Source organism: Hypomesus nipponensis, chromosome 28, assembly GCF_054491055.1.
Source record: "Hypomesus nipponensis isolate SF chromosome 28, ASM5449105v1, whole genome shotgun sequence".
NCBI lineage: Eukaryota > Metazoa > Chordata > Actinopteri > Osmeriformes > Osmeridae > Hypomesus > Hypomesus nipponensis.
The window spans coordinates 9599381-9625798 of NC_140388.1; the positions used below are offsets into that span (position 1 = coordinate 9599381).

Below are 26418 nucleotides of genomic sequence, written 5' to 3' on the forward strand. Positions count from 1 at the left end.
TCGCTCACTTCGTCAGGGTCTGCGAACCAGTTTCTCCTCCAGCGAGCACCACAGCCGTACCTGCAGTCACTGTGGGTTTCGCTGAGCCGCAGATTTTTTTTAATCTGCTCATCGTCTTAATCACTGACATCAGGAGTGGGATCGTCAAGTGAACGGGACTTGAAATGTGTAACTTGGGATAAGTGCTTATCTCGGCTCGCTGGACGACAGTTGATGATGTCACAGGGGTAGCTGCTCAGCCTTTTAACTAGGCCGAGGTGGGACTTTATATTCAAGTGGCACTCGTGCCTGCGAACTGCAACCTGGCAGGTGATCTGCTATCTTTAGAAAGGAGCAGAGAGGTCACCCATGTGGGCCAGGCAGGACAGAGGAAGGGGAGGGACATTTCCATATCTCTGTACCCCTTGTGACTCCAGTACTCAGACACAATGACAGTGAATTTTGGTCGATTTTCATGCTGAAAAGTGTTAAGACAACTCGCGGGCATTCATCCAAATACAATGAACGGCAGAGTAGGTGGCATGCGGATAACAAGGGAGATGCATCAAGCCCATTCACATTCTAAGCTATTTAGCTATTTTAGTTAATCTTATTTTTATTTTATTTTACTGTTGCTTGCTTTTCTACAGGTACACTTGCACTTAGAGATTCATGTTGTTTTGTTGTAACCTGCTTAACTACATGCTCTTATGGTTCTTCCCTTTGGCACTTATTTTTTGTTTGTTCAAATGAAATCAAATGTATTTGTATAGCCCTTTTTACACGCAAGCATGTCACAGAGGGCTTCACATACGCCCATAGAACTGCCCCTCAACCAACCTAAATCCTCAAGGAAGACAAGGAAAAACTCCCAACGGGAGAAAAAATGGAAGAAACCTTGGGAGGAGCAATTCAGAGAGGGATCCCCGCCTCCAGAGACGGTTGGTGGGAGAGAGGAGCAGAACACAGGCTAAACATAGTCATACAATGTCAATGGGTTTTGAAACACCAAAATCCATTGTTCGGTTTTATAGATGTTGGATGGGACCGGGAAACTCGCTGTTGGCCGTCATGGAGACAGGGTTCCGGTAGACGACCTGGTCCAGCGTTGGTAGACCGACGACCAGGCGGGTCTACCAGGTCTACTATAGGTTCACCATGTGTGCTTCTTGTTTTGGCTACCCGCAATGCTTTGGGGCTATGTTATTGTTATTATCAGTGACCTATGCACTTTGTAAAGCTCTCTCTTGGAAGTCGCTTTGGATAAAAGCGTCTGCTTAATAAATAAACGTAAATGTAAGCTGTGCCCAATCAGCTGTATATATTTTGTTCAAGGGGATCATCTCTTCATCTCAGCCGTTCACTGAGAGAGAGAGTCCCACATCTGTCTCCACCCCAACAACATCTGTGACCCTCGTATCATGCAGAGGACAAACTCATTAGGTGCTTCACATCTTCCTTGTGGGATGGAGTGTAGGAGATTGAGAAGGAGAGGAGGGAGGGATGTTTGGAATGAGAGGTGGAGAGAGGGAGGTTTGGAATGAGAGGAGGAGAGAGGGAGGTTTGGAATGAGAGGAGGAGAGAGGGATGTTTGGAATGAGAGGAGGAGAGAGGGAGGTTTGGAATGAGAGGAGAGGGAAAGAGGTTAGAAATGAGAGGAGGAGAGAGGGAAGGAGGTTAGAAAGGGAGGGAACAAAGGGGGCAATGCAGGGAGGAACAGACAGCAGGATAGAGGGGATAGGGGGAGGAAGAGGGAGCAGGAGGAGGAAGAGAAGGGCAATGGTGCATCCTACCCTTCAACAGCCCCCCACCAACACATGATCATCTCCTGCATGTAAGCGATGAGCACACTACTATAAACACTGTTCTGTATTCATAGGAATCTCAGTCAGGTGACTAGGTCACCTGGAGCTGTAAGTTGGGCTCCATGTATCTCTCCGCTAGTATTACCATCAGTGATACGGACGCACATCTTTCTACTTCATTGCCCTACACACACACGTGGTCAACACAACACACTTATCACAAATACTGTCATGCTGACTTGTTTTAAACCAGCACTGTGTTCGTTGTTAATATAAATGTTCCTGCTGAGTGCACAGTTAAACACTCAGACACACACACACACGCACAGAAGGACAGCGAAGCCTTCGTCGCATGCACAGCTGCTGTAAGTAATCTCCCTGTGATTGGCTCCTGGGATTCCTCCCGGTCTTGTTTGGAGGGAGAGCGCTCTCTCTCCGCTCTGCCAGACATACAGTGTATAATGGCAATTCATTATGACAAGAACTGCAGGATGATGTGTGTGGTGCTGGTCAAGGGAGGGAGACGTGTTCAGCGGCCAACAAAAACGGGTCCTCCTTCCCATTAGTTCTCGGTGGTTAGAAGCAGATCTTTGTCCAGCTGAAGCTACACAGGTGTGGAGTAAAAATAGAAGGTGATTTGGTAATGGCGTCCTATATGGACATCAGAAGCTGTTTCTTGTGGCTGGAAGCGAAGCTGTCTCTCTGGTTTTCTGTCTCTCTCTCTTTCTCCCGCTGTGTGCTTCAATCTAGTCACATTTCAAAGAGCCCATTTTCAATCTGAAGATTGTACACAGCAAAAGAGAGGAACTGATTTAACGAGGGCTGAGGGTTTAACATCTATATTCACGAAGCTGACATCCACATGATTGGCTCATTTCGAGTTGAACGTGGCACTGCAGACATGCCTCTTAATTTCATTTCGGGTGTGTTTACAGTTGTAGTCTTTCGACACACACACCGCATGCCAACGAACCGCCCTACAGGTCCCTGTAGTGGAAGCTGCTGTATCCATGACAGGAAGTAATGCCCCCCAGAGAGTACTGTAGCACAGGGATGACACAGGTGTACTTGGCCTCAAGCACAAACGTATCCCTGTGCTATTCTGCTACATGAGTGCGACCCCCCTTCTTATCCTGCTGCTGTGTTTGTTTAGTACTGTGCTGTGTGTGGTGTTCCGTTTCCCGGACAGTTAATCTGGACTCTAAACACCACCAGCATGCCTTGACTCTTATCTGTTACCCCCATCTTCCTGACATCCCCACCTAAGCTAACTGGGCAAGACAGCTTTCATTTCCCCCTTGCTGTGCGAGTGTGTGTGGGCGTGTGAATGTTTGTGTGTGTTTCTGTGGATGTGTGTGTGTTTGTGTGCATGTCTGTGGGTTTGCGTTTGTTATCTGGGTTTGTGTATGTGTGTGCCTGGGTGCATGTCTGTCTGTGTGTGTCTGTGTGTGTCTGTGTGTGTGTGCCTGGGTGCATGTCTGTCTGTGTGTGTCTGTGTGTGTCTGTGTGTGTGTGCCTGGGTGCATGTCTGTCTGTGTGTGTCTGTGTGTGTCTGTGTGTGTGTCTGTGTGTGTCTGTGTGTGTCTGTGTGTGTCTGTGTGTGTGTGCATCCATTTCTTTGTCTGTATGCGCTTGTCTTTGAGCATGTGTCTGTCTTGGAGTGTCTGTAAAGGTGTGATTTCTGTAACCTTCCTTACTGACAACAGCTAAAAATAGTCTACCTCCCTCTCTCTCCTCCCTCCATCTCATCCAATATGGATTTCCTACAGTCTCTATGCCGCCACATTCAGGTATGTGTACTGACAGGACATCATTCAAAAGGGGGACATTCATATCTTGTGGGATCTCCGAGAAGACACTGATTATGTACGAATGCTGAGTGAACTCACCACAGGGAATCCTTCATGTCGGGATCTGCTGCACAGCTGAAGTCTGAAGACTTCTGGTTCTCCCCTGCTCTACTTGTACCTTAATCACAGAGATTAATCTGATATCTGGATACATGCCCCCCCCCCCCCCCCCCCCCGGTGGGCAGCACTATGTGAGTGCACATTGAAAAAGACGGGAAGATTGCACAAGCAATTTCACTTGTACCGCACGATGTAGAGAGACACAGCACTTGTGCAGTGAGCTGAAATCAAGGCTGTGTCTATCAGTGGAATTATCTCGACTGCATTAAAGCACAGTGCGAGAAACTTGTTTATCTACACGAGAGCTCGACTGATTCAACAGTCCCTAAGCGGGACTAACCAGACGGTTCTCCACAGCTACACTGCCTCTCTCCTAGGAGCCTGGGTTTTTGAAATGACTGTTGTGAATGATGTCCTGTATTGGCACATGGAGTGGCAGAGAGGGTTTCTTCAGAACTGATTCCAGATTTAATCACGTTCCATGTTGCGATAGATTTAAATGGAAAGAAAAAAGAACATCTTACCTGAGCGTGTTGTTCTGGAGGTATGATCTGGTGCTAGGTTCAGGGCTGTTGGTTTTGCTCCTGAAGATGTATAACCTGCTCTGCTATTTTCATGTCTAACTTGTTCTCCTGGTATAAATTGATTTTCTGTTGATCTCCGTTTTTTTTTTTTTTTTTTTTAGTTCTTCTAGTTCTCAGGAGAGGGTCTACAGTACAGAAGACTCCCCCCAAAAAAGGACACAATTATTTTCACTCAATGAATCCTATCACCTGAAGAATCCATGTGTTTTTTGCCCTTACTCTCCCTATCTTCTTTTTTCTCTCTCTCTCTCCCTCTTTCCCTCCCTCCTCTTTGCCTGGTTGTCCAGGCGACAGACTCAGTGAGTGTCAGTTCTTTCACTTCCCCAGCAGCTCCTTTCTCTCATGGCTTTGTTCAGCCTCCTCTCCTGACTGGCTCACTGCAGGGACGGGCGCGGGGAGGGCAGCACAGCCCGCGCGTCACCAAGGCTACAGACAGAGCGGAAAGATGCCTTGCGCTGTTCCACAGCGGAGCTCGGGAAAAACGCTGGCTTGGCTCAACCTTCACGAAGCGAATTATGTGTTTTGTTCGTGAATCTCTGGTCATGAGACAACAGCGAAGTCCCCCTTCGGTTTAAGAGGGTTGGGGTGGTACGGTCTGACCGGGACTCTCGGAGAGGGAAAGGGGAGGGGGATCGTAACAGAGAAACTGGATGCAGCGGGAGACGAGGTCGAGGCCGTATCATTCTAACCTCTGAATTGAGTCCATCATTATAGGGTGCATTTCTATAGTCACCGAGACTTAGCAAGTAATCGATAACTAAAGTATTCAAACTGGCTCACTGTCAAGAACTACAGCATGGCAAAACGGCTCATTCACAACATAAACTAGATTGGATATAAATTAGACAGTATAAACATGTCATTCCTTTTGTTATTTTGTCATCGATTTCAATACCGTTTTATAATGCTACATGGTGTGTTAATATAACATTTTCCCCATCGGCTCTGCAAAAGCAACATATTTCGATATTCACCGACATAAAAAACGAAATATGGCACAATTTCCATCCATCATGTTGCCGATTATCATCAGCATTCCATTCAAAAGTCAAAGTGCTTTCTTTCAAATATTCAGAATGCCAATGTTATCTGGACAATGAAATGCAGGACTGGTATTAAGAGTCCTGATGGTTCCTCATTGCAGGGGCCTGTGATAGATCTGGGTGGAGAGTGAGTGAGACAGGCAGGGCCGACAGAGGAGGCACAGCGAGAGCACGCGGTTAGTGTTGGTGTGACTAACACCTAAATCCATCTGCCTCTGTTACATGCTGGCCTCTTCATCCGCACTCGCACTGCTGAGGCAGCAAAACAGAAACATTGCAATGACTAACCCACCTCCAGAACCCTCTGTTCCACATTCATACCACGTTATAATCACAGGCCGAAGAGGCACGTCATACTGCATCGTGTGTGAATAAAGAGAATGTCCAAATATGCTCATATCCCACAGAGACAAAACAAACAACGCTCTTGTTTATCGAGTCCGTCCAGTTTGAACTCACTTCATTTAATCAACATGTATCACAAATATTGGCAGGCAAGCACTTTCAGGCAGTTGACAAAACATGACATAATAAACATGATTTACATTTAAATCATATTTTTAAAAAAACACACAAAAATTGCAATCATTCGGACAAAACAGGCATACAGTCACTCATGCATAAACATATCCTTCTTCTTCTCCTGCCGGAAGACAGACTCCTGAATAATACACGCTGTGCTTGCACTGACGATGACAAAGTCAAGTGTCTTCCTGCAGTTGGTCCTTGGTGGCAGTCTGTTTAAGGCATGTCTTCCTCTGTTGTTAACCTCTTTTTCTCTTTTTCTCCCCGGTATTTGGCTTCAAGAACAAACTAACACGTCAAATAATCTGGGTCCGAAACCCTTCCTAATTTACACAAGGAAAGGAGGTACTTGTACTTCCAAATACATCCACAACTAAGCCATGCTAAGGGGCTATGGATCATATATCAAGGGTTATATACTGAAGAGCAACAATTCCCTGTCTCTCTCTGCCTCAGATAGTGTATGCCCATGGCCTATGCTCAGAGGATTCAGGGAGTCAACACTTCACAGAACTTAGAGAAAATGGATCTACTATGATATGCGTGTTCACAAACTGCCCCTTCACGTCCCTCTCATGTCACCCTCCAATCACTGCCTTTAATTCAGAGTTAGCTCTTGAACATCTCACGAGCTTGTCTAGTCTAATCCTCTTGTTAAACGACTGTGTAAAACAGGATGACCGCAGAGCTTAACATTTGCAGAGTGGGGCTTCCAGGGCAGAGTTACCTCGTATATAAGGACGAATACTCCTATATAGTTAACAAACACAGTGCAACCGTCCACATGGATGATATGTAAACGTGATACTCGTCTCTAGATTTGATGCTGCTCGGAACGTCGATAGAAGAAAACAGTATCTGCCAACTGAGCACGATCATATTGTTTTGAATCTTGGATTGTTGTTTATATCGACTGGCGGATCCTCTTTCGAGGACATCCGACACAATGACAGATTATGCAAATAGAACACACACACACACCGGTGCACATGGGTAACTTATCCTAGGAAGTCATACATAGGGGGAAAAACTCCAATCGGACCCCCACATTATAAATATATATATATATATATCCATTTTCAACCATTATTTACCAAAAACAAAACCACGTAGACAGACATTGATGCTCTTGCGTTGTTTTTGATCTCGGGTGTCTCATCCACCTGGCTGAAGCCTTGTGGACCTGTTTGGCCTGAGTGTTCAGCTGGTTTCCATTCCCAGAGACACAAGGATGGTCCCGACCCCTCGACCCATCGGCCAGGAGGCCAGGGGACACACAGAGAGCACGGCTTGGTCGCTCACTTCCACTGGTCAGTGAGAGATCAATGGTATTTCCATACACGCGTTCTGGATCTGTAGACACACACAGTACACTCACACTGCCCTCAGAGGGGATCGGGTCGACGGCTCGGGCTACCACAAGTGGGTCTCTCGGATCTCAGAGATGATGTTGCTGGCTTTTCGGAGGGCCTGAGTGAATAGAGAAGTTTGAGCAAGTAAGAAAACGAGAGAAGAAGAACTATAGAAGAAGGAAAACAAGAGAAGAACTAAAGAAGGAGGAAAACAAGAGAAGAAGAACTACAGAAGGAGGGAAAACAAGGGAAGAAGAAAATCAAAAGTGTCATAAGGGATGTCGGTAGGAGCAGGAGGTCCGGGGTGACAAACCTCCATCATCTGGGCCACCTCCGTCCTCTGCTGCGCCGTGTCCTGTGACTCGATGAGCAGCTCCTGCAGCAGGGGCTGCTTGTACAGCCGGCCCACCAGCTCGCTCTGCAGGTGCTCCTTCACAAAGTTCACCAGGAAGTGCATCACCGTCTTAGGGACACTGGGGATGTAAGGCGCACAAGACACAGACAATGTGGTCAGACTCACTCGAACCTCTCAAGTACAGGACATAGTTGGTAACCCTAAACCCACTGTATGGAACGATTAGTAACCCTAACCCATATCCCCCACATTTAAAGAACACAGTTGGTACCCTAAAGTTAACCCTGTAAATAGCTCCAACATCTCCCCTCAAGCACCCCCCCCCTTCATGAACCCCCCCCCCCCCGAGGTCACCTGTCCTGGATGCTCTTGCGGACAATGAGGAAGTAACATTTGATGAGGCGCTGGATGACCTCACAGTCCCTCTGCTCCCTGGAGGTCAGCTTGCGAGACGCAGGGACCGTCTGGCGAACAGGGGAAAGGTCAAAGGTCAAGGACATTGGTTCCATGGCGGACGTATGGTCGACAACGTTAATCCCTCACTCAAATGGTGTAGGTTTGGTTTGAACATTGGTGGGGACAAAAAAAATATTCTCTGCCACTAAACCTTCATCTATGCAGACAGCCTAATAACAGAAATCAAACTCAAATTCCCTTCACAATAGAAACATTTGATGCTTTAACGAATTCCAGAGTCATTACTAATGAATAATAGATATTTACAGTCGTGCTTCAGTGATTCACGACAGGTGAGGAGAGATGTCTCTCTGCCCTCCCTCACCAGGTGAGGAGAGATGTCTCTCTGCCCTCCCTCACCAGGTGAGGAGAGATGTCTCTCTGCCCTCCCTCACCAGGTGAGGAGAGATGTCTCTCTGCCCTCCCTCACCAGGTGAGGAGAGATGTCTCTCTGCCCTCCCTCACCGTGTCCAGCAGGTTGATGGCCTGGCCTCTACTGGGGCTGCCGAACGGCCCCGCAGCCTTCTCCTCCGCCCCCTCGTTCTTCCAGCGCTTCCCTCCATCAAGGCCCTCCGCCTGAGGAGACCAGGGAGTAACATTCACTTCATGGGTTAGGGTTGTGGTTTACCAACTGTTCCATACATGTTAAGTTAGGGTTCAGATTAGGGGTACTAACTGGGTGGATTTGAACCTTCGACCTCTTGACCTGCGTGAGATCTGTGTGGGTACCTGTTGGCTGTTGACTGATGCAGAGACCTGGGCTGCATCAGTGAAGTCTGGGTGCTTCGTGTTGATGTAAGCCAGCTCAATGGCCACCAAGTTGTGAACCTGTAAGGCAAAAAATTGAGAAAATACATCTTAAAATTGCAACCAATCGACAAATCCATCAGATACTGTCATTTTCTCTGGGGCTGGCGTGGTACCCTATGAGTACCCCAAGATGTGGGAGGTCAGAGGTCGTACCATCTCATTAGTGATAGGCAGGCGTTTCCTGAGTAGACTGGTCACCACCTCCACAATGGAGTCGTGAAGCTTCGGAAACCGCAGGAGCTCCTGAGAGGGAGAGAGGGAGAGAGGGAGAGAGGGAGAGAGAGAGAGAGAGAGGAAGAGAGGGAGAGAGGGAGAGAGAGAGAGAGAGAGGGAGGAATGGATAGAGAGACATAGAAGATAGAGAGAGAAGTGAGAGAGGGAGGGATGGAGAGACATAGAAGATAGAGAGAGAAGAGAGAGAGGGAGGGATGGAGAGAGAGACATAGAAGATAGAGAGAGAAGAGAGAGAGGGAGGTATGGAGAGAGAGACATAGAAGATAGAGAGAGAAGAGAGAGAGGGAGGGATGGAGAGACATACATAGAAGATAGAGAGAGAAGAGAGAGAGGGAGAGAGGGAGAGAGAGACATAGAAGATAGATAGAGAAGAGAGATCACACAGAAGGTTCCAGGTGCTGAATCACAGCATGGTTTTACGGGAGCGCGGCGCACATCCTTCTACATAGAGGTTACAGCATTGGATCCAGGCATGCAGTGTTTCCAGTGGGTGGTATTCAGTGTGTTTGCCAAGCAGAGGGGGGGAGGAGGAGGGGGGGCTACCTGGGTGCTGTAGGAGGAGCAGTGCTGGATGATCCTCTGAAGCTCCTCGTGGACCAGCTCCACGCAGCGCAGGCTGGGCTCCTCCAGCCGCTTCATCTGCCTCTTCACCAGCAGCTCAAAGGACACCTCCGGCACGAAGAGGGCTGGCCGCGGGCCCTGACGCACAGCCAACACCAAGGGGGGTTTATTTTCCTATCTATCAGACTTCCCCCGACGATTCATCTTTCCCCTTTTTTCCACACGCACTCGGCCGCTGTCTGGCACGCACACACACACACACAAGCACAAGCACACGCACACACACACGCACTTCTTCTCAGAACAGACCGAGGGTTCTTTTCATGCACTTCTCTGAAAAAAAGTAGCTGCAAGAGATTTATGCTTTGTGTTTTTCCACACACACACGCACACACACGCACAGAAGCTGAAGAGCCGATGGGGATATTACCGTGGCGTTGCGGATGGCAGTGAGAATGTCGAGCTCAGTCAGGCCTCCCAGGGGGTCTATGGACTGCAGCGTGCGGCCAAAGGTCTCATGGAATATGTAGCATATCCGGGCCCCCCCACAGCTAAGGACACAGAGAGAGAGGGGGGAGGGGGAGAGAGATGGGAGGGGGGAGAGAGAGGGGAAGGGGAGAGAGAGGGGAGGGGGGAGAGGGGAGGGGGGAGAGAGAGGGGAGGGGGAGAGAGAGAGAGAGGGGGTAAGAGAGGGGGGAGGGGGAGAGAGAGGGGAGGGGGAGAGAGAGGGGAGGGGGGAGAGATAGGGGAAGGGGGAGAGAGAGGGGAGGGGGAGAGATAGGGGAAGGGGGAGAGAGAGGGGAGGGGGAGAGAGAGGGGAGGGGATTAGAGTTAATCACTCTGCTCAGACTGCAATTGAGAGTTTCTATTGGTCATATCTTGTAAGCTATATGAGCTGCTTTGATAACACTTGAATGGTAATGTGTCCATTCAGCTAACACTTTAAGTGATGTCTCCCAACCTGCGAACCTCTTGATTCTGCAGTCAAATACTCTACCGCCGAGCTACATCCATTTCATTTGATTTTGGTGATGAAAATCGGTCACTGCTAAATGCTAAACGATCCTGTTTTCTATCCCTGGTCTCCTCCTGGTGGTGCGACCGTGCCCAGGGACAGCGTTCTCCCAGCCTCACTCACAGCTCAGTCGTCTGGATGTGCCTGGCCGTGCCCTCGATGGTGTTGCAGTAGTCGCTGGCGAACTTGGTGACGATCTGCAGGAAGGTGGCGCTGTGGTCCTCCACGGGCTGGCCGTAGTCGCTGAGGCGGGCCTGGTACTGGGCGCTGAGCACATTCACGCGTGTCTTCAGCTCGGGCAGGCAGTCGCGGATGTGATGCATGAGCAGCCGGCTGAGCGTGCGGCCCAGGTAGCGGGAGCCGCAGCGCGAGGCCAGCGAGGGGTAGTGGCGCTGGAGGAAGGCCTGCTCGTCCCTGGAACAGTCCTCCAGGCTCTTCTGGGTGTTGATGTCGTGCTGGCTCCTGGCGGGACCGAGGGAGGCGGAGGAGATGGAGACAATTGGAGAGATGATGGAGATGGAGACAATTCAATTGTACACGGAACAATTCACAGGCACGACTTGTCTCCAGGCCAGAATGCGACAACAAGATCACACTGAACTAAATGTTGAGATTTTTCAAAGGATACTGATACATTTCATTTATGTAAATGTAGTGATTCATAACTGAAGAGTAGGATTTTATTTTGGATAAGGTCTCAAATAACAATTCAGACCAACCGGTTGACCACTCCCACAATGCCAAGCCTGACGGGGATGACCCTCCCCAGTAGGACCTCCAGGGCGTCTGTCCCAGCGTCCATCAGATCCAGCTTGCTGACCACCAGCAGAGTCCTGCGACCTGGGAGACAGTTACATTTAGTCATTTAACAGATGTTCTTATCCAGAGCCACTTACAGTAAGTACAGAGACATTCCCCCTGAGGCAGGTAGGGTGAAGTGCCTTGCCCAAGGACACAACGTCATTTTACCAAAACGACACACACAGCACACACAGACGTATAAGACCAACCGCCTCTTATTCAAAAATATAGACATGATATTGACTCTTCAAATGACCTGAGCCCTTTACGACAGAAAGGTTTGAAACTTTTTAACATCTGACGCAGCTACATCTGACAAACATCTGACAAACTACACGTGTACAGTCGTGCTTCGGTAATACCGACAGGTGAAAAGATAAACAGCGACAGAAGGGGCCAGAAAAAGACATGCAGAGAAAAAGGGAAGTATTAGTCTGTGGAACGTCTCACCATCTGGGTCGACCTCGCGAGCCAGTTTGAGAGCGTCAGAGGTGGCCAAGTCTGAGTTGGCAGGAGACACTGACAGTATCAGGGAGTTGGGATTGGAGATGAAAGACAGGATCATCTCTTGTACCTGGGCCTCAATGTCCTCTGGTTGGTCCCCTACCGGAACCTGTTCAAAAGCAGAACTCCACAGTGAAAAGAACGGTATACCTATCAGTCGGAGAAACACAGTCTCAATGCATTATCCCCTCTGCCAACTGTGACAATTCTCAGGTGGTTGATTTTACCTTGGTAATTCCTGGCAAATCCACCAGAGTGAGATTAAGGACTTTAGGAGAGAAAATCTTCAGATAAATGGGCTCAGGGCTGATTCCCTGGATGGTAGATGGCACAATGGAAAACAGTGAGGAGAAACATCCCAAAGCAGCATTAGTAAGGCATTTCTAAATCACGTCGGAAGCTGTCTTTCTCCATACCTTATTACCGCCAGAGTTTCGCTCGGTTTCCTCTTCAATTTCCTTGCGAATTTCCTGAAAATCTGCAAATATCTATTCCCCCGGCACACAGTTAGTAGGCAGACAGGCACTTCGAAACTATGGCTTTAGAAATTAAGAGACTCAAGTGAAAGTCCTTCAATGATACAGTATACTGTAGAAATACAGTACTGGCTCAAACATATTTGATTTGAGTTTACCTCGTTCTTGCAGTGAAGGAAAGTTCCCCATTCCTCAGCTTTGATTCCTAAACACACATGGAATGCTGGGTGTTAAAACAACCAACAGAAAAACCTAACGATCCATTTTACAGCCAAAACAAAATAATAAACAAACACATGCTGAGTGAAACTGAACACACAGCGAGCAGCAGATTCAGATGGGGCTTTTAACAATAGAAAAGAATATGACTGTGACACAGAAGACAAACATACAGTACCTAATGTGAAACTGAGAAGTAGTAAGATGGTGCAGTTAGACACAGGCAGTAAATGAGATGATGCATAAGATGGGTCCATGCACATAAACTATGTAAAAAGAGACCTGTGAAGTTGTTTGGGGCGTTTTGTTTTACCCCATTTCCTGAGAAAAGTAATGAAGAGAAGGGTGGATAATTTAAGGTTAGCAAAGAGAGAGAGAAAGGCACTGACAGACTATTGCGCCACTGCAAATAAGATAACATGCACAAAAGAGGCTATGCTGTGAGTGGACTGAATGTATGTTGACTGAACAGGTCAGGCCCAAATGTTGACAGACCTTATCCAGTACGGTGAATGAAAGAGCTGCTTTTGGTTAGGTACCGTTCTCTAGCGGTTTTCTCGCCTCCAGCGGGGGTACGTTAATCAGCTGTAACACTAGGGGACGCCGCGTGACTATTCCTGATCCCCGAGGTAGAAAGTCACGTCCGACCAGGCTTTCCAACACCGAACTCTTCCCGCTGCTCTGTGGATGAGGAAGAGAGTGATTCTAGAGAGACTTGGACGATGACATTTGACAATGGCAGCAATTAACTTTCGTTCTACGACAAACACATTAACGTGTTTGCTTCCGACTGACCTGTGATCCAACTACCACTATCTGTGGAAGCTGAACGACGTCTGCACCCACAGTGAGGAATACCTCTTGCAGACGATTGATGACGGGAATTAGGGTATCCATTTTTCAGGTCTGGGCTGTAAAAAAGGGGAAATGAGAGGGAAAGAGTTAGCCCCATTTAAGCTTACTCCCCTAATTGTTGCATGTACTTGGTTAAATTGATATAATAGGAAGGATTACCTCACTTATCAAGTTAATTATAAAGGTAATTTGATTAACTCTACAGTCTCGATAATCCAAATATCACTTGATCAACCATAACATGATAGCAGCAGCACGAATCTCGGAATCCTTAAGAGCGCGCTAGACAGCATATGCTGCATGCGGTACCGCTGGAGTATTATTAGTAGAGATGACTATATATTTATTTAGCATGTACACGGCAGCTTGGTATCCGTGATATAAGCACAATTCAAACACAGTGAAGCTGGAAATACCATAACGTACGAGTCATATAGCTAGCTCTAGACTAGCTATCTAGAGCTAGGTGATGTTAGCCTAGTAGATTCAGGATAAAATAGAGGGATGTGCCCAGCCAATTCCAGAACTGTTTCCTTACCGATTGATACACTTAAAATCGCTTTATTTATCCAATCAGACCGTCTTCACTTCATAATTAAGTATTGCTCTGGACTCAGTATGCTATATGGGCACCATCAACCGGTTTGTTGTGCTTCCAGTGTCATTGAAAAGTGGGCAGAGTCCTACGTCATTCTCTTACAAGATGGTTGGTTACACTGTAAGCGTCTTGTACAGTCCACTATACTGATTGGTTGAAGTATCGTTCTATCATTATTTTAACATACTGGTCCACACCCAGTACTCTTTCCGTGTTTGTCTTCTCCTGGTACCAGAACAGCCTTTTACCAACCTTTCTCACAATCAAAAATCTAAATACAATTGAATTAAAATGCTAGTTAGAATAACATTACCATCAACACAGGTTTGTTTGGTTTATTTGTTTGCTTATAAACACAATATTTACATATAATACAATTAATACCAGCAACCAGAGAAAACAAGCATCACAATTCGTTTTTAAGAGATTTTTTGGGCTTTTTCAACTTTATTGTGATATTGACAGAAAATGTAGTGGGCGAGAGGAGATGGAGTATGCCGGGATGGAGTCGAACCCGGTCCCCTGTGTTCAAGCCGTAGCCTATATGGTACAATGAGCCACTGGGCTCCCATCACTAATCCTTTCATCAGACAACAATCATCCAACACTCATAAATAAGAAAGTCCTAAAAAGCCACACCTCCTGGAGTTTGTGTCTAAAAGCCTGACAGCTTCAGATCACCAGTCCAAAAGGGATTTTCTTGTACATCCACTTTCAGAAAAACAAAAACATCCTATCAATTGACAAGGAATGTGTGGATATAAACAAACAGACTGTAATCTGCATGGCGTCTCGGGTTTACAATCAAACCTGAAAGCTATCAGTGTACACTGAAACCTCCATCAGACTCTTGTATTGAAATCATTTGATTGCAGCTCCCTTGCTATGCCCTCTCTGATCCTACTGCTCTCCTGACCATCACAAGACCACATGGGGGGTGCTCTCAGTCCATGTAGGAGGTGTCCATGCCATCGCTGTCTGGGTGGAGCAGGCGTCCAGCCAGGCGCTCTATGTCATCCAGGCTCAGCTGGCGGAGGGCGCGTTCGTAGTCCTGCAAGAGGAGCGAACACCGTTTATCAAGGGGTCGTGTAGTAGTAAGTATCCCTGAATGAATGAATACAACTTTTATTTATTTTTATTAAACCTTTATTTAACCAGGCAAAATCATTAAGAACAAATTCTTATTTCCAGGGGGGAGGGCGAAGGAAGAAAATAAATCTGGTTAAAAAGCACAACGGCACAGAACCGCAGCAATACAGACATACAGGAAAAACAAGCAGGTTAAACAAAACTGTATACAATGTTATACTGGGTTACTTTTGAAGAAAAAATTTGTGACTGGTGTAAAAAGAATCAGCTTAATAAGCCAACGAGTGAAACAAGTACTCCTAAACATGACTTATTTGCTTTTTGAGTGAGGGGTGAGAGGTTCACTGTGCACTTCTCTGGTCATCAGAAATACCTTGATAAGCTGCTCCTGCACCTTGGCTGCGTCTGCAGGGCTGAAGTGTTTTGCCAGGACGGTGGACAGAGTTTGCCAAACTCCACCGGGAGGACTTCTACTGCCGCTAGCTAGAGCCGGCCCACCTACCTTCTCCCCTGCAGGACGAACCACCAGGTTCAGCTTGGCCTCAGGCCCAATGGCATAATCACTCAATCTGTGTTCATCTGTGAAAAGATCATTGAACATTTTGAATAGCAAAATAATATGTCAGATTAGATGCAGCAGCTGATGGATGTGTTATTATGACAGACATCTTGGAGTGTGAAGGTTGGTACCTGCAAGAGCTTTTCCTTTATAAAGCAACCGCTGCTGATTGGCTGGTATATTCAGACGTTCAGACACCAGTTCTTTCACTGTGGAAACTTTTTCATCTTCTGTGACCTACAAGGATGACATAGCCTATAAGATTAAATTAAATGTCTTTCGTTTAAGTGATCTGATCAGATGAACAGCTGAAAATCAGGTTATATTTCACCCTGCAGTACACCCATACACATAATCAAACTACACACGATTTCATGTCCACGTTGTAACATCAGCAGCTTTATAGTTGCCCGATCAATCATTTAGATCGAACTAAACCAAAAACGGTTTACTAATCGGGCCAACCACCACATAATTGAAAGTGACAGTTTGTGAAGCCGTCATTGGACATGTGAATAGCACAATCAATTTAGCCAACCAATGTGTTGACTTCGCTGCATGATGCAGCGAGTTCTTCGCAGTAAAGAATATGCGTGATGATTTTGATACCTTCCAATTTAACTCTCATGGTTTCCAACTCTAGAACAACAGCCCTCGTTAAATGGACAGTCAGTAACACTTTTTCAAAGGTAGTGTAACTAGCTAACTGTAATAAAACAAGACATAGCAATGCATCACCACAGCACACAAGGAGCCACAGTAGTTAGCCTACTGTAGCTAGCTTTAGCTAGTAAACCGACTCTTGTTTACCTGTAGGTTGCATTCCTTTCCTTGAAGCGGTTTTACAGTGATAATCATGTTGCTGTCGTTCCAACCCCTAACAACTAAAAAACTATTAAACGCTATGCTACAACGTTTTAGCAAATATATATATTTTGTTGATTCTCTGTCAACGGCAATTTTCTGTCAGCAATCCATTTCCTATGCTCGTCGTGGACTCGACGTGAGCAGGGCTTCAGTATTGAGATAGTAGCTTCATGGCTAGCTTTGTAAAATGTGATTACTGCCCCCTGGTGTTTGGAATAAGTCTGACACATTGCAGCCCCTGGTATGCATCCTTTGGCCATAAGGCTCGTCCATCCTAGATGGAGTAGACATATAAAGTTAATGTTATGAATTGAAATAGTTTCAGGCCTACGAAAACCACACGGTCACAGGCTCGGGGTAATAATACGTGTTGTTCTATCTACATAGTATTTACATGTTAGTTAACGTATTTAGTTCCATTCATTTATTCTTGTATAAAGTATAATTAAATCATATTTATTCATTGTAAAGATGCACTGGCTTGAGTGGCGGAAAAAGAATCCCCAGAGGAGGTTTGAGACGACCGTCCTACGTCATCGCCGGAGTCTGCTTCGGCATTCAGACCATTCAATAGTAGACTCAGTAAAGCAGGGTGTGTGTCGGCACCTGTCCGCGCGCTTCGGGAGAATACTGTTCTCCGTATGCCAGTGACACACGGTTGGATTTCACGTCGTTACCGTGGCCTCATACAGGTACTGTAAATGATTTTGCTAATAATATAATGTACAACAAACGTGCACAGATATTAAACGTAACATACATCATTTTTTGATTGGATAGATTTAAACTAACTAATCCTTCAGAACATTTTGGAAATAACAGTCGCCTTGCAAAATATTTCATATTTCAATATTTCTTTTCATAATTCACAATAAAAGTAGGCTATTGTATAATTAGTTTGTAATGGTATTCAAGACCATTGGAATAAACTTGTCTAAAGTGGGGATGTAGATAAAACAAAACATCTTCTGTCATAACCACTCCTTAGTAATGGGGACACTTCGAGATCTCCAGTTCGCCCTGCAGCTGAAAATTGAGGAGCTTCGTCAGAGAGACACACTAATAGATGAACTAGAGCTTGAGTTGGATACCAAGGATGACCTCATTCGGAGACTGCAAGGAGAACTAGACCGCTTCAGGGCCACCATCTCACCCCCAGGACACTCTGCATCCAGTTCAGGTAGGCTGACTCAACTCCCACAACAACAAGCATCTTTTGTGGTCTGATACATACATGTATAAATATATATATAAATATATCTATATATATATATATATATATTACGTTGTGTTTAGGATGCTACATACAGGGATGACATATCAGAAATGCATCTTTTTTTTCCACAAAGGAAACTCTTTGTGTGTTTCAGGGTACTCAGAGCAGTCTCAGAGATCAAAGAGGAAGACTATATTTTCAGAGCCTCTAAACGTGGACCCAAAGAAATTTGCAGCGACAACCCAAAACACAACATGCAATATAACCCAGGGGTGAGAAAACCTTGTCTGTCAACTCTGCAACAACCCCCTCCCTCCCCGAAAACACAGTCTAAAAAGCCCCTCAGGCTGATCAAGTGGTTAGTGCCCAAGCTCCAATTCAATAAGATTTTCATTGATCTAGAAAACACTGTGTGACACTTAGCGTAAAGTCTTTTATCCCTTGTTGTCAAACACCAGACACAAAGACATTACTTATTGATTGAACACATTTTCCTCCTGCAGGGTACGGGAGCTGATACAGACAGCCTTTCTGGAGAACAACTTACTGAGACATCTGGAAAGTGGTCAGATCCTGGCTATGATGGACTGCATGTACCCTACCACAGCCGACCAGGGCATCCTTGTCATTCAGGAAGGAGCTAAAGGAAATCTCGCCTATGTGCTCGAAGGTAAGATACGGAGGTGGTAAAAAATGCAGGAATTCATCAAATCTCACCCTCTTTACTTGAATTATCATGCGCTGTGATGGTCCCAAGACTAGCGTTCTTCCTCTTACCTAGTGTATAGTACCAGCTCCAGGCTTTAACTTGAATAATTCATCAGAGCGATTAGTGTTGCCCTTAATGTATACAGCCCATTGGGGTTTTTTAATTAGCTGGCTTAGAGAAGTGCCAAAACGTTTCCCTAGTTACTCAACACCTCTTTCCTTTTCAACCCCCCCTTCCTCTCCCTCCTCCAAGACCTTTTGGTATGCCTCTCTTGTTAATTAAGAGCCTGCTTTCTGGCCCAATGAGAGGAAATGTTAGAATGACCTGTTTGGAAGTGGGGACTGTGGCAGCATGATAAACAAGAGGAACACTGTGTTTGACGGTGAAATGCCGTGCAGATCCAGGAGGAGGGAGGTCGGCCCCACATCCGTTTGACTTTGACTTTCGGGAGACGTCTCCTGTCCTAATCCCCATATCAAATGTAACTGCTGACGGTCGTCCTGTTTGTTTTTCTCGTCAGCCGAGCACCAGGCAGCTCTTTACTGTCGTCTTACGTCCTCCTCTACCTCCCAGACAGCTCTTTACTGTCGTCTTACGTCCTCCTCTACCTCCCACACAGCTCTTTACTGTCGTCTTACGTCCTCCTCTACCTCCCAAGCAGCTCTTTACTGTCGTCTTACGTCCTCCTCTACCTCCCAGACAGCTCTTTACTGTCGTCTTACGTCCTCCTCTACCTCCCAGACAGCTTTTTACTGTCGTTTTATGTCCTCCTTTACCTCCCAAGCAGCTCTTTACTGTCGTCTTACGTCCTCCTCTACCTCCCAGACAGCTCTTTACTGTCGTCTTACGTCCTCCTCTACCTCCCAGACAGCTCTTTACTGTCGTCTTACGTCCTCCTCTACCTCCCAGGCAGCTCTTTACTGTCGTCTTACGTCCTCCTCTACCTCCCACACAGCTCGTCTGATTGTGTGTCTGTCAGTCACACGTTTCAGCGCCAGCGGCGGCAAGCGGGGTGGGGCTGAGCTGAAGTGTGCTGACACCTGCTTGGCAGATTTGCCCCGCCGTTTTAGATTGGCGTTGTCGTCGTCGTCGTCGTCGTCATCGTGGTCGTCGTCATCTGTTTAGATGGGAGTAGGGCAAAGGTTCAATTGGCACGCAAATACGTGCGTGTGCGCACACACACACCCACAAACACACGCACACACACACTGATACATTGTGCTTGCTGTGTTTCTTACAGAGGGGAGGATGGAGGTTACTAAGGATGGTCAAAAGCTGCTCACCGTCGAAGCTGGACAAGTGTTTGGAGAGGCTGTCCTCCTGTACAACTGTTCCTACACATACTCCTTATCAGGTAGCCAGACATGTAGCTGCAGACTGCATGGCCTTGTGTTGTGTGGTCGTTCCACTGTACAACAGCAGTGAATGCTCATAGTGTCTACCTGACGTGTAACCAAAGAATGTCTTGGTGGTAGCAGAGAATTCTTGTCGCAGAGAACCACACAATCTCCGAAGGGCATATTCACAATGGAGTAGATGTGAAGTCAGATAACTTCTGTCGAATTTCAAATCAAAAGAACTTTTCAACTGCCGTAGAACCTTGCAGCTTCAAACGCATCTCTATGATATGCGGGGAATACAAACCACATGTTGCCTTGCTCTGACTCTCTCACTCAGATCTTTTCACCCTACATTTGATCGTCACCTTTATTAAAAACAGAGACAGATTATAAATTCAGATACATTTGATCTGGTCCCGCCGTTCTCTCACCACACACACACCTGAGCTTCACGACAGACCAAATTATAGTTGAGTTGAAAGATGTTCTCAGTGATATTCTCCATGGACGGTGGAAAGTGTGCTATCGTCTTGCTGCGGCGTCTGTGCCGAGACTCATTTGGGAGAGCCCAGTCTACCAGGCCTCTGCTACTCACATCTGACCCGCTTTTTACAAATAAATAGCCTGAGGGGATGGACAGGATCAGCGCAAAGTGAAAAATCAGTTCATTGCTTTTCTGTCCTTTCCTCTTACATCGATTTCTTTCCCTCTCCGCGCGTGATCGTGTCTTTCCGCGCAAGGCCAGTTTCCTGTGTCATTGTGTGCCGTTTGTTTGTCCCGCAGTCGATCTCCGTTTCCAATCTGTTCTCACTCCAGACTCTCTCAATTTATGTGTGTGGCCTTTTTCTTTCCTTTTTTGGGGGGGTTCTTTTCTTCCACATGACCTAACCCCCCCTTTCTTGTTACCGGCTCTTTCAGTGCATCGGTGAACGTTTTTTGTTGTTGCTGTGGTCTGAGTCATTGTAAGTGTGACAAAGGTTGAGGTGAAAAGAATTCTCATGACATTCGCACAGTATAAGACTGTGACAAAAATGCTGCAGCATGAATTCTCTCTCTCTTTCCAGCAATGTGGATGACGTCGGTTCAAAATAAATGTTAATCTGACATGATCTTTTCAATTCAGTAGATAACATTTAGCTGTTGTCAGATTAAGGCAATAATGACAAAAGATGGCCTCGTTTTGAAAATGAGGACAAATGGCAAATGGAAATACCAAATGAGCTGAAATATACAGCACAAACCCCCATTCAGTGGAGAGTTGAAACAGTGGGCTAATGTACCTGATGTGAGCAAACCCTCAGTATGTAGAATGGACCAAGGCAGGATTCACACTGGTTCTGCAGGAAACACCACTGATTAATCTAGGACATTATTAATTTACGACAACTTCTTCAGACATTCCACCTTCTTCCTTTCATATTCCTCACCCTCTATTAAAACTGACTAGAAGAGAAGTTGGATTAAAATGGACGGATGCTTCTTAAACGATTTCTCTTTATCTTCTTTTCCACTTAACCCTGAGAGAGGAAGCACTTATACACGGGGTTTGTAGAGAGCAAGGAAGAGAACACGGTTGTCTTTGCATGCTTTAGTCTCCTGGATGTGAGAATGTGTCTGCATATGCAGTACCTAGCACCAATACTAACCATTAAGTTCAAGAGAAGAGAAAGATCCTGTTGGGTTTCTCTCTCACCATACACACCCATCTCTGAAAGAATAGACCACATTCATCATTTACAATCTCATTCATCTCTGAGTGGATGTCTTGTCAGTAATGCTCAGATTTGAGCAATCTTCTTTGCCATTCCCTTTGACCATGTCTACCTTCCACTCTGTTCCTCTCTCATTCTCGCATTCTCTCCTGTCTCTTTCTCCCACCCCTCTCTCCCTCTCTCTCTCCCTCTCTCTCTCTCTCTCTCTCTCTCTCTCTCTCTCTCTCTCTCTCTCTCTCTCCTCCTCTCTCTCTCTCTCTCTCTCTCTCTCCTCCTCTCTCTCTCTCTCTCTCTCTCTCTCTCTCTCTCCTCCTCTCTCTCTCTCTATCTCTATCTCTCTCTCTCTCTTTGTCCGTCTCTCTCTCTCTCTCTCCTCTCTCTGCCTCTGCAGCTCTAACAAACAGCAAGTTGTGGGTTATCGACCGCGGAAGCTTCCAGAGCGTCATGATCCAGAGTTCCCTCAGCAGCCTGTCTCGTTCCATGGAGCTGCTCTGCAGGTGAACACGCACGTCTGCTGTTGTAGGCCGGACAGGCAGCAAGCCGCCCTCACAAAGCCACTCTGTATTCCAACTGCTGCCCCACAAGGGTTGAAATGTCACGTTGTTGGCCGACAAGCCTTGCTCCCATGATGCACATCCTTCTATTCTGTCTGTGTCTGCAGTGTGTCCTTCCTGCGTTCTCTGCCTGAAGACGTGCTGATGAAAATGGCCGACATGTTGGAGGAGGTACATAACCTTCATGTATTATTGACGTTTTATCTCTCCTGGTCCAGCTACAGGCCCTGTACTGTACATCGGACACGTTGCCCAAACAGAATTCCGCACGCAGATCCATCCCTGTAAACAAGAATATTTACACAACTGCTGGATATACTGCTTTCCCAGTTTGCAGGTGTATTTGTACCGGGGACCTGAGCAAACAGACAGGTCCACCTGGATTCTTACCCGACCTACATCCAGTGAGTAATCTAGATCTCCTCTGACCTGACCACTTAGTCAACACTGTACTTCACAGGCCCACTACACGGAGGGGGATTACATCATCCGGCAAGGAAGCTCAGGGGACACCTTCTACATCATAAGCAAGGGACAGGTGAGATTGAAGATGTGTGGGGCATTTGGGGCACGCTTCTTATAGTGGAGGTCGGTGGTATTAATTGTCAGCGGGGTTAACGTAACCAAGAAAGCAGCACAGATGGGGCCAGAGAGACGCACAAGGTCGTGGGTGCTTAACCTCCTCTGACGCACCGCAGGTCAAAGTGACAGAGAAGAAGACAGCCAGCGAGATGGTTGAACTGTCTACGCTCTCTCAAGGACATTGGTTTGGTGAGAAAGCTCTGAGAGGGTGAGTCAGAGAGCAATTATTTGCTTTCAAGTGCTGTTGTCAGGCTGTGCATAACATCCTACTACAGCATGCAACGTGTAATTTATCACGTAGCTTGAAATCCATAGAGACAAACCTCAAACTAATCCGGTGTGAATGAATAGTTTGTTCAGAAAGAATCCCAGGGAGGTGACAAAGTGAAAGGAGTCTGGAGATTATTCCTTCATCATGACATCCATAACCATCCACCCCAACACAACATCCCAAAACCGGAAATGTTGTTTTGATCATTCCCAGTCACAATAATCATAGCCACACCGATCGTCAATGTCTAGAGTCATAGCTGGGCAACACTTTTACTGTCTGCCTAATATTGATGTTTTTGTCCTGGCTCACCACTCAACGCTATTTCGTTTTGAGAGGCTTTCTATTTGCACCCTTCTCTCTGTCTCCAGAGACGACGTGAGAACAGTGAATGTGGTTGCCGCGGGAGATGTCACGTGCTTGGTAATAGACAGAGAGTGAGTAATTACGTGAGATTTCTGTTGGATGTGTGAGCATATTGCCTGACCATGTTCTCTTCCTCACACCTCCCCCCCCCCTTTCTGCATCCATATCCAGATTTCACAGATAGCCATAACATAAATGCCCCTAACCAAATCACACGGTAGCAAATAGGAAGGTAACATGACCAGAGGTCTGAGTCATGTCGCATTTCCGACTGTTGACCTTCAGACATCTCCTCAGGTCGTTCAGACAGATCATTGGCGGCGTGGTGGACGACAGTAATGACGGCCAGGAAAGCATTGAATCAAAAGTCAAGTAGGTGCATTATTATGTGCAGGGCTTGTTTGAAGCGTTAGCAGACCTACGTGGGCATGGTAGACTAGCGTCTGTGGTTCTGTGTGTGAGCAGGGCCGAGGAGGAGGATGCTGTCCTCTCCAACGCGACACTCAGTGATTTCCAGGTCATCTGCAATTTAGGAGTGGGGGAGATCGGCCACGTGGACCTGGTGAGTCAGGGAGCTGTCAGACACCGTGTCCAATCAAAAGCACGGACTCCTCGCTCCTCTGAAATACAGTCGGATCTGTGATGATTGGCTGCACTGATTATATGCTCTGTCGGTCTGAAGGTGAAGTTACACAAGGGCACCACCAGGGGGCCCTTCGCCATGCGGGTGTTGAGGAAACGCCTCCTGAGGAGCTCTGCGAGGCAGGAGCACATCCTGAGGGAGAAGCACAACCTCACAGACGCTCGCTGTCCGTTCATCGTCAGGTGGGTGGCTGTCGACCAATCCGCGCTCATGTCAGAGGTTTGGCCACGACCTCGTTGCGGCCTGGACGACACGAAATGACGGGACTCGATTTGTTTTTGTTCTCATTCGAATGCACGATAAGGGGTGCCTAATGGTGTGTCTGTTGTTGTGCTGCGTCAAGACTGCATCGTACCTTCAAAGAAGCCCGGTGTCTGTACATGCTGACAGAGGCCTGTCTGGGAGGAGAGCTATGGAGTCTGCTACGAGACAGGTACTCAAAATGGTCCCCCGCGCTTCTGTTCCTGGAGCTGAAACGTAAAAAACGAACGTCACGTTTTTCTCTTCCTCTGGGAGATGATTGATTATATGCAGATGAGCTGCCTTTTTCCCAGGGCCAAGCTAAGGACTGCATGTCTTCTCCTACGTTCCAGAGAGATGTTCGACGACCCCGCCACCAGGTTTTACACGGCGTGTGTTGTCGAGGCGCTCGTCTTCCTGCACCGCCGAGGTGTCGTCTACAGAGACCTCAAGCCTGAGAACGTCATTCTGGACCAGCGTGGATATGTCAAACTGGTATGGATGTACAAGTGTATAAGGAAAAAATCGACCTGTTATTTGTGAAGCTGACCTCTACCCTCCTCCCCTTCCTTTTCCTTCCTAGATGGGACTAGGATGTGCTAAGAAGCTAGGCTTTGGGAGGAAGACCTGGACCATGTGTGGCACCCCTGGCTACCTGGCCCCTGAGGTCATCCTAAACCAGGGTCACAGCCTGTCAGCAGACCTCTGGTCTCTGGGGGTTTTCGTGTTTGAGCTCCTGAGTGGAAGGTGAGATTATTTTCAAGGAGCCTTTCAGTGATCCGGAACATTCCTCCTGCTGTTTACTCCCATCTGCTTGTCAGTAGCCGTTGATGTCCTCTCTATAATCTCACCCACTCCAGCCTCCCATTCTGTGGCCCTGACCACGTGAGGATATTCGCCGCCACCCTTCGAGGCATCGACCTGGTCGAGTTCCCCAAAACGATTAGCAGGAACGCGTCGAGCCTCATCAAGAAGCTCTGCAGGTGACACACCGAAAATTACCTGGGAATACCAGTAATGAAAGTCTGCTATATCAACTTTGGGGGGGACAATTACCTGATATTTTCTCAAAAGCAATTCCTGAGGGGTACACCAAAATTGGCACATTAAAAAAGCACCATCATGTCCATAGTCAGCAAAGCGCTTTCATTGCGTATTATTAATATGATTGAAATTACATAGTAATGTTTACAGTGATTTATTGGGGGGGACCAATCATATTTTCCCCTGGATGGGGGGGGGGGGGTCGTGTGCCCCCCGGGATTTCCGCCTATGGTGAATACTGATCCACAACCACATCCACATCAGTCAAAGAGAGTGAGATGCAGGGTGTTAGTTGTGTGTAGTCATGTTCCTCTGCCTGGTCCGGCCGCTCAGGAACAACCCCTCAGAGAGACTGGGAAACCAGAGGAATGGGGCCAAGGACATACAGAAGCACAAGTAAGATGAAAGCTCGGAACAAAAGCACAGGTATTGAGCCTTGATTCAATTAGCTGAAATGAACTACACTGTTTCTCTTTAGATGGTTTGAAGGGTTTAACTGGGAAGGACTCAACCAAGGCACGTTGGCACCACCCATCATACCCAAAGTAAGACATACTTGCATGTGGATATGATTTGACAATCCACTATTCCTCAGACAGTGCAAATCACTTAACACACTGAAACATTAATTACATTTCCTTTTTTTTCAATCATTATTCTGCCTGAATAGAGAGCACGGACAGTGTGGCAGGATTTCCACACGCGTTTTATGTTGTCTTTCAGCCCAACAGTCATTTGGAAACCAGCAGAATGGATCCTGTTCCAGATAACCTTGAGGAGGAACCATCAGAAGTGGACTCAGACTGGGACAAGGATTTCTGATGGGAAAGATCAATGTGAACAGGATTGAATAACACTGGTGTGGAGCTGTTTGTTAATTTTTTTCCACTGCAAACAGTAACATTGAGGGAATGAGAAAATATGTTATTGTTCAGTTTTAAAGTTGTATCAGCATTTAAAGTCACCAATTTAGAAAGATGTTGTCTGATAGTTTGTCACACTATGTGCATCGTGTGTTTTTTCCCTAACTTATTTGTAGATTTAATAAATATATTATATGAATTTAAGACAGTATTGTTGGATTTTATTTCAATGTTTTGAGTTGTTTAGAATTGTTTAACGTTTAATAACACCTTAATTAATC

The 26418-nt window shown here is 46.6% G+C and overlaps 3 protein-coding genes across 4 annotated transcripts; 1 reads left to right on the plus strand and 2 right to left on the minus strand.

The window, feature by feature from the left end:
- Nucleotides 1-5748: 5748 nt before the first annotated feature.
- Nucleotides 5749-14172, minus strand: LOC146219929 (dynamin-1-like protein). Of its 2 annotated transcripts, XM_084694897.1 has the most exons (18): nucleotides 14023-14172; nucleotides 13425-13540; nucleotides 13169-13310; nucleotides 12912-12950; nucleotides 12569-12615; nucleotides 12351-12422; nucleotides 12162-12248; nucleotides 11881-12043; nucleotides 11349-11469; nucleotides 10753-11091; nucleotides 10045-10165; nucleotides 9597-9752; nucleotides 8973-9062; nucleotides 8739-8837; nucleotides 8475-8585; nucleotides 7908-8017; nucleotides 7512-7671; nucleotides 5749-7316 (listed from the first exon to the last, which is right to left on the minus strand). In XM_084694897.1, the coding sequence occupies exons 2-18, from the start codon at nucleotides 13524-13526 to the stop codon at nucleotides 7260-7262; spliced, it is 2016 nt and encodes a 671-aa protein (XP_084551023.1). In that variant the 5' UTR covers nucleotides 13527-13540; nucleotides 14023-14172; the 3' UTR covers nucleotides 5749-7259. The 2 variants fall into 2 exon arrangements, with proteins under 2 accessions (XP_084551023.1, XP_084551024.1); XM_084694898.1 differs by lacking the exon at nucleotides 12912-12950.
- Nucleotides 14173-14402: 230 nt separating this feature from the next.
- Nucleotides 14403-16765, minus strand: ubl4a (ubiquitin like 4A). The gene is made up of 4 exons (XM_084695236.1): nucleotides 16541-16765; nucleotides 15862-15967; nucleotides 15545-15750; nucleotides 14403-15133 (listed from the first exon to the last, which is right to left on the minus strand). The coding sequence occupies exons 1-4, from the start codon at nucleotides 16586-16588 to the stop codon at nucleotides 15026-15028; spliced, it is 468 nt and encodes a 155-aa protein (XP_084551362.1). The 5' UTR covers nucleotides 16589-16765; the 3' UTR covers nucleotides 14403-15025.
- Nucleotides 16766-17587: 822 nt separating this feature from the next.
- Nucleotides 17588-26335, plus strand: prkg1l (protein kinase cGMP-dependent 1, like). The gene is made up of 19 exons (XM_084694750.1): nucleotides 17588-17777; nucleotides 17968-18085; nucleotides 18317-18483; nucleotides 19763-19876; nucleotides 21966-22071; nucleotides 22236-22299; nucleotides 22589-22666; nucleotides 22827-22918; nucleotides 23353-23418; nucleotides 23645-23719; nucleotides 23813-23909; nucleotides 24030-24172; nucleotides 24334-24423; nucleotides 24584-24725; nucleotides 24814-24977; nucleotides 25091-25213; nucleotides 25608-25670; nucleotides 25753-25819; nucleotides 25998-26335. The coding sequence occupies exons 1-19, from the start codon at nucleotides 17588-17590 to the stop codon at nucleotides 26094-26096; spliced, it is 2058 nt and encodes a 685-aa protein (XP_084550876.1). The 3' UTR covers nucleotides 26097-26335.
- Nucleotides 26336-26418: the final 83 nt, after the last annotated feature.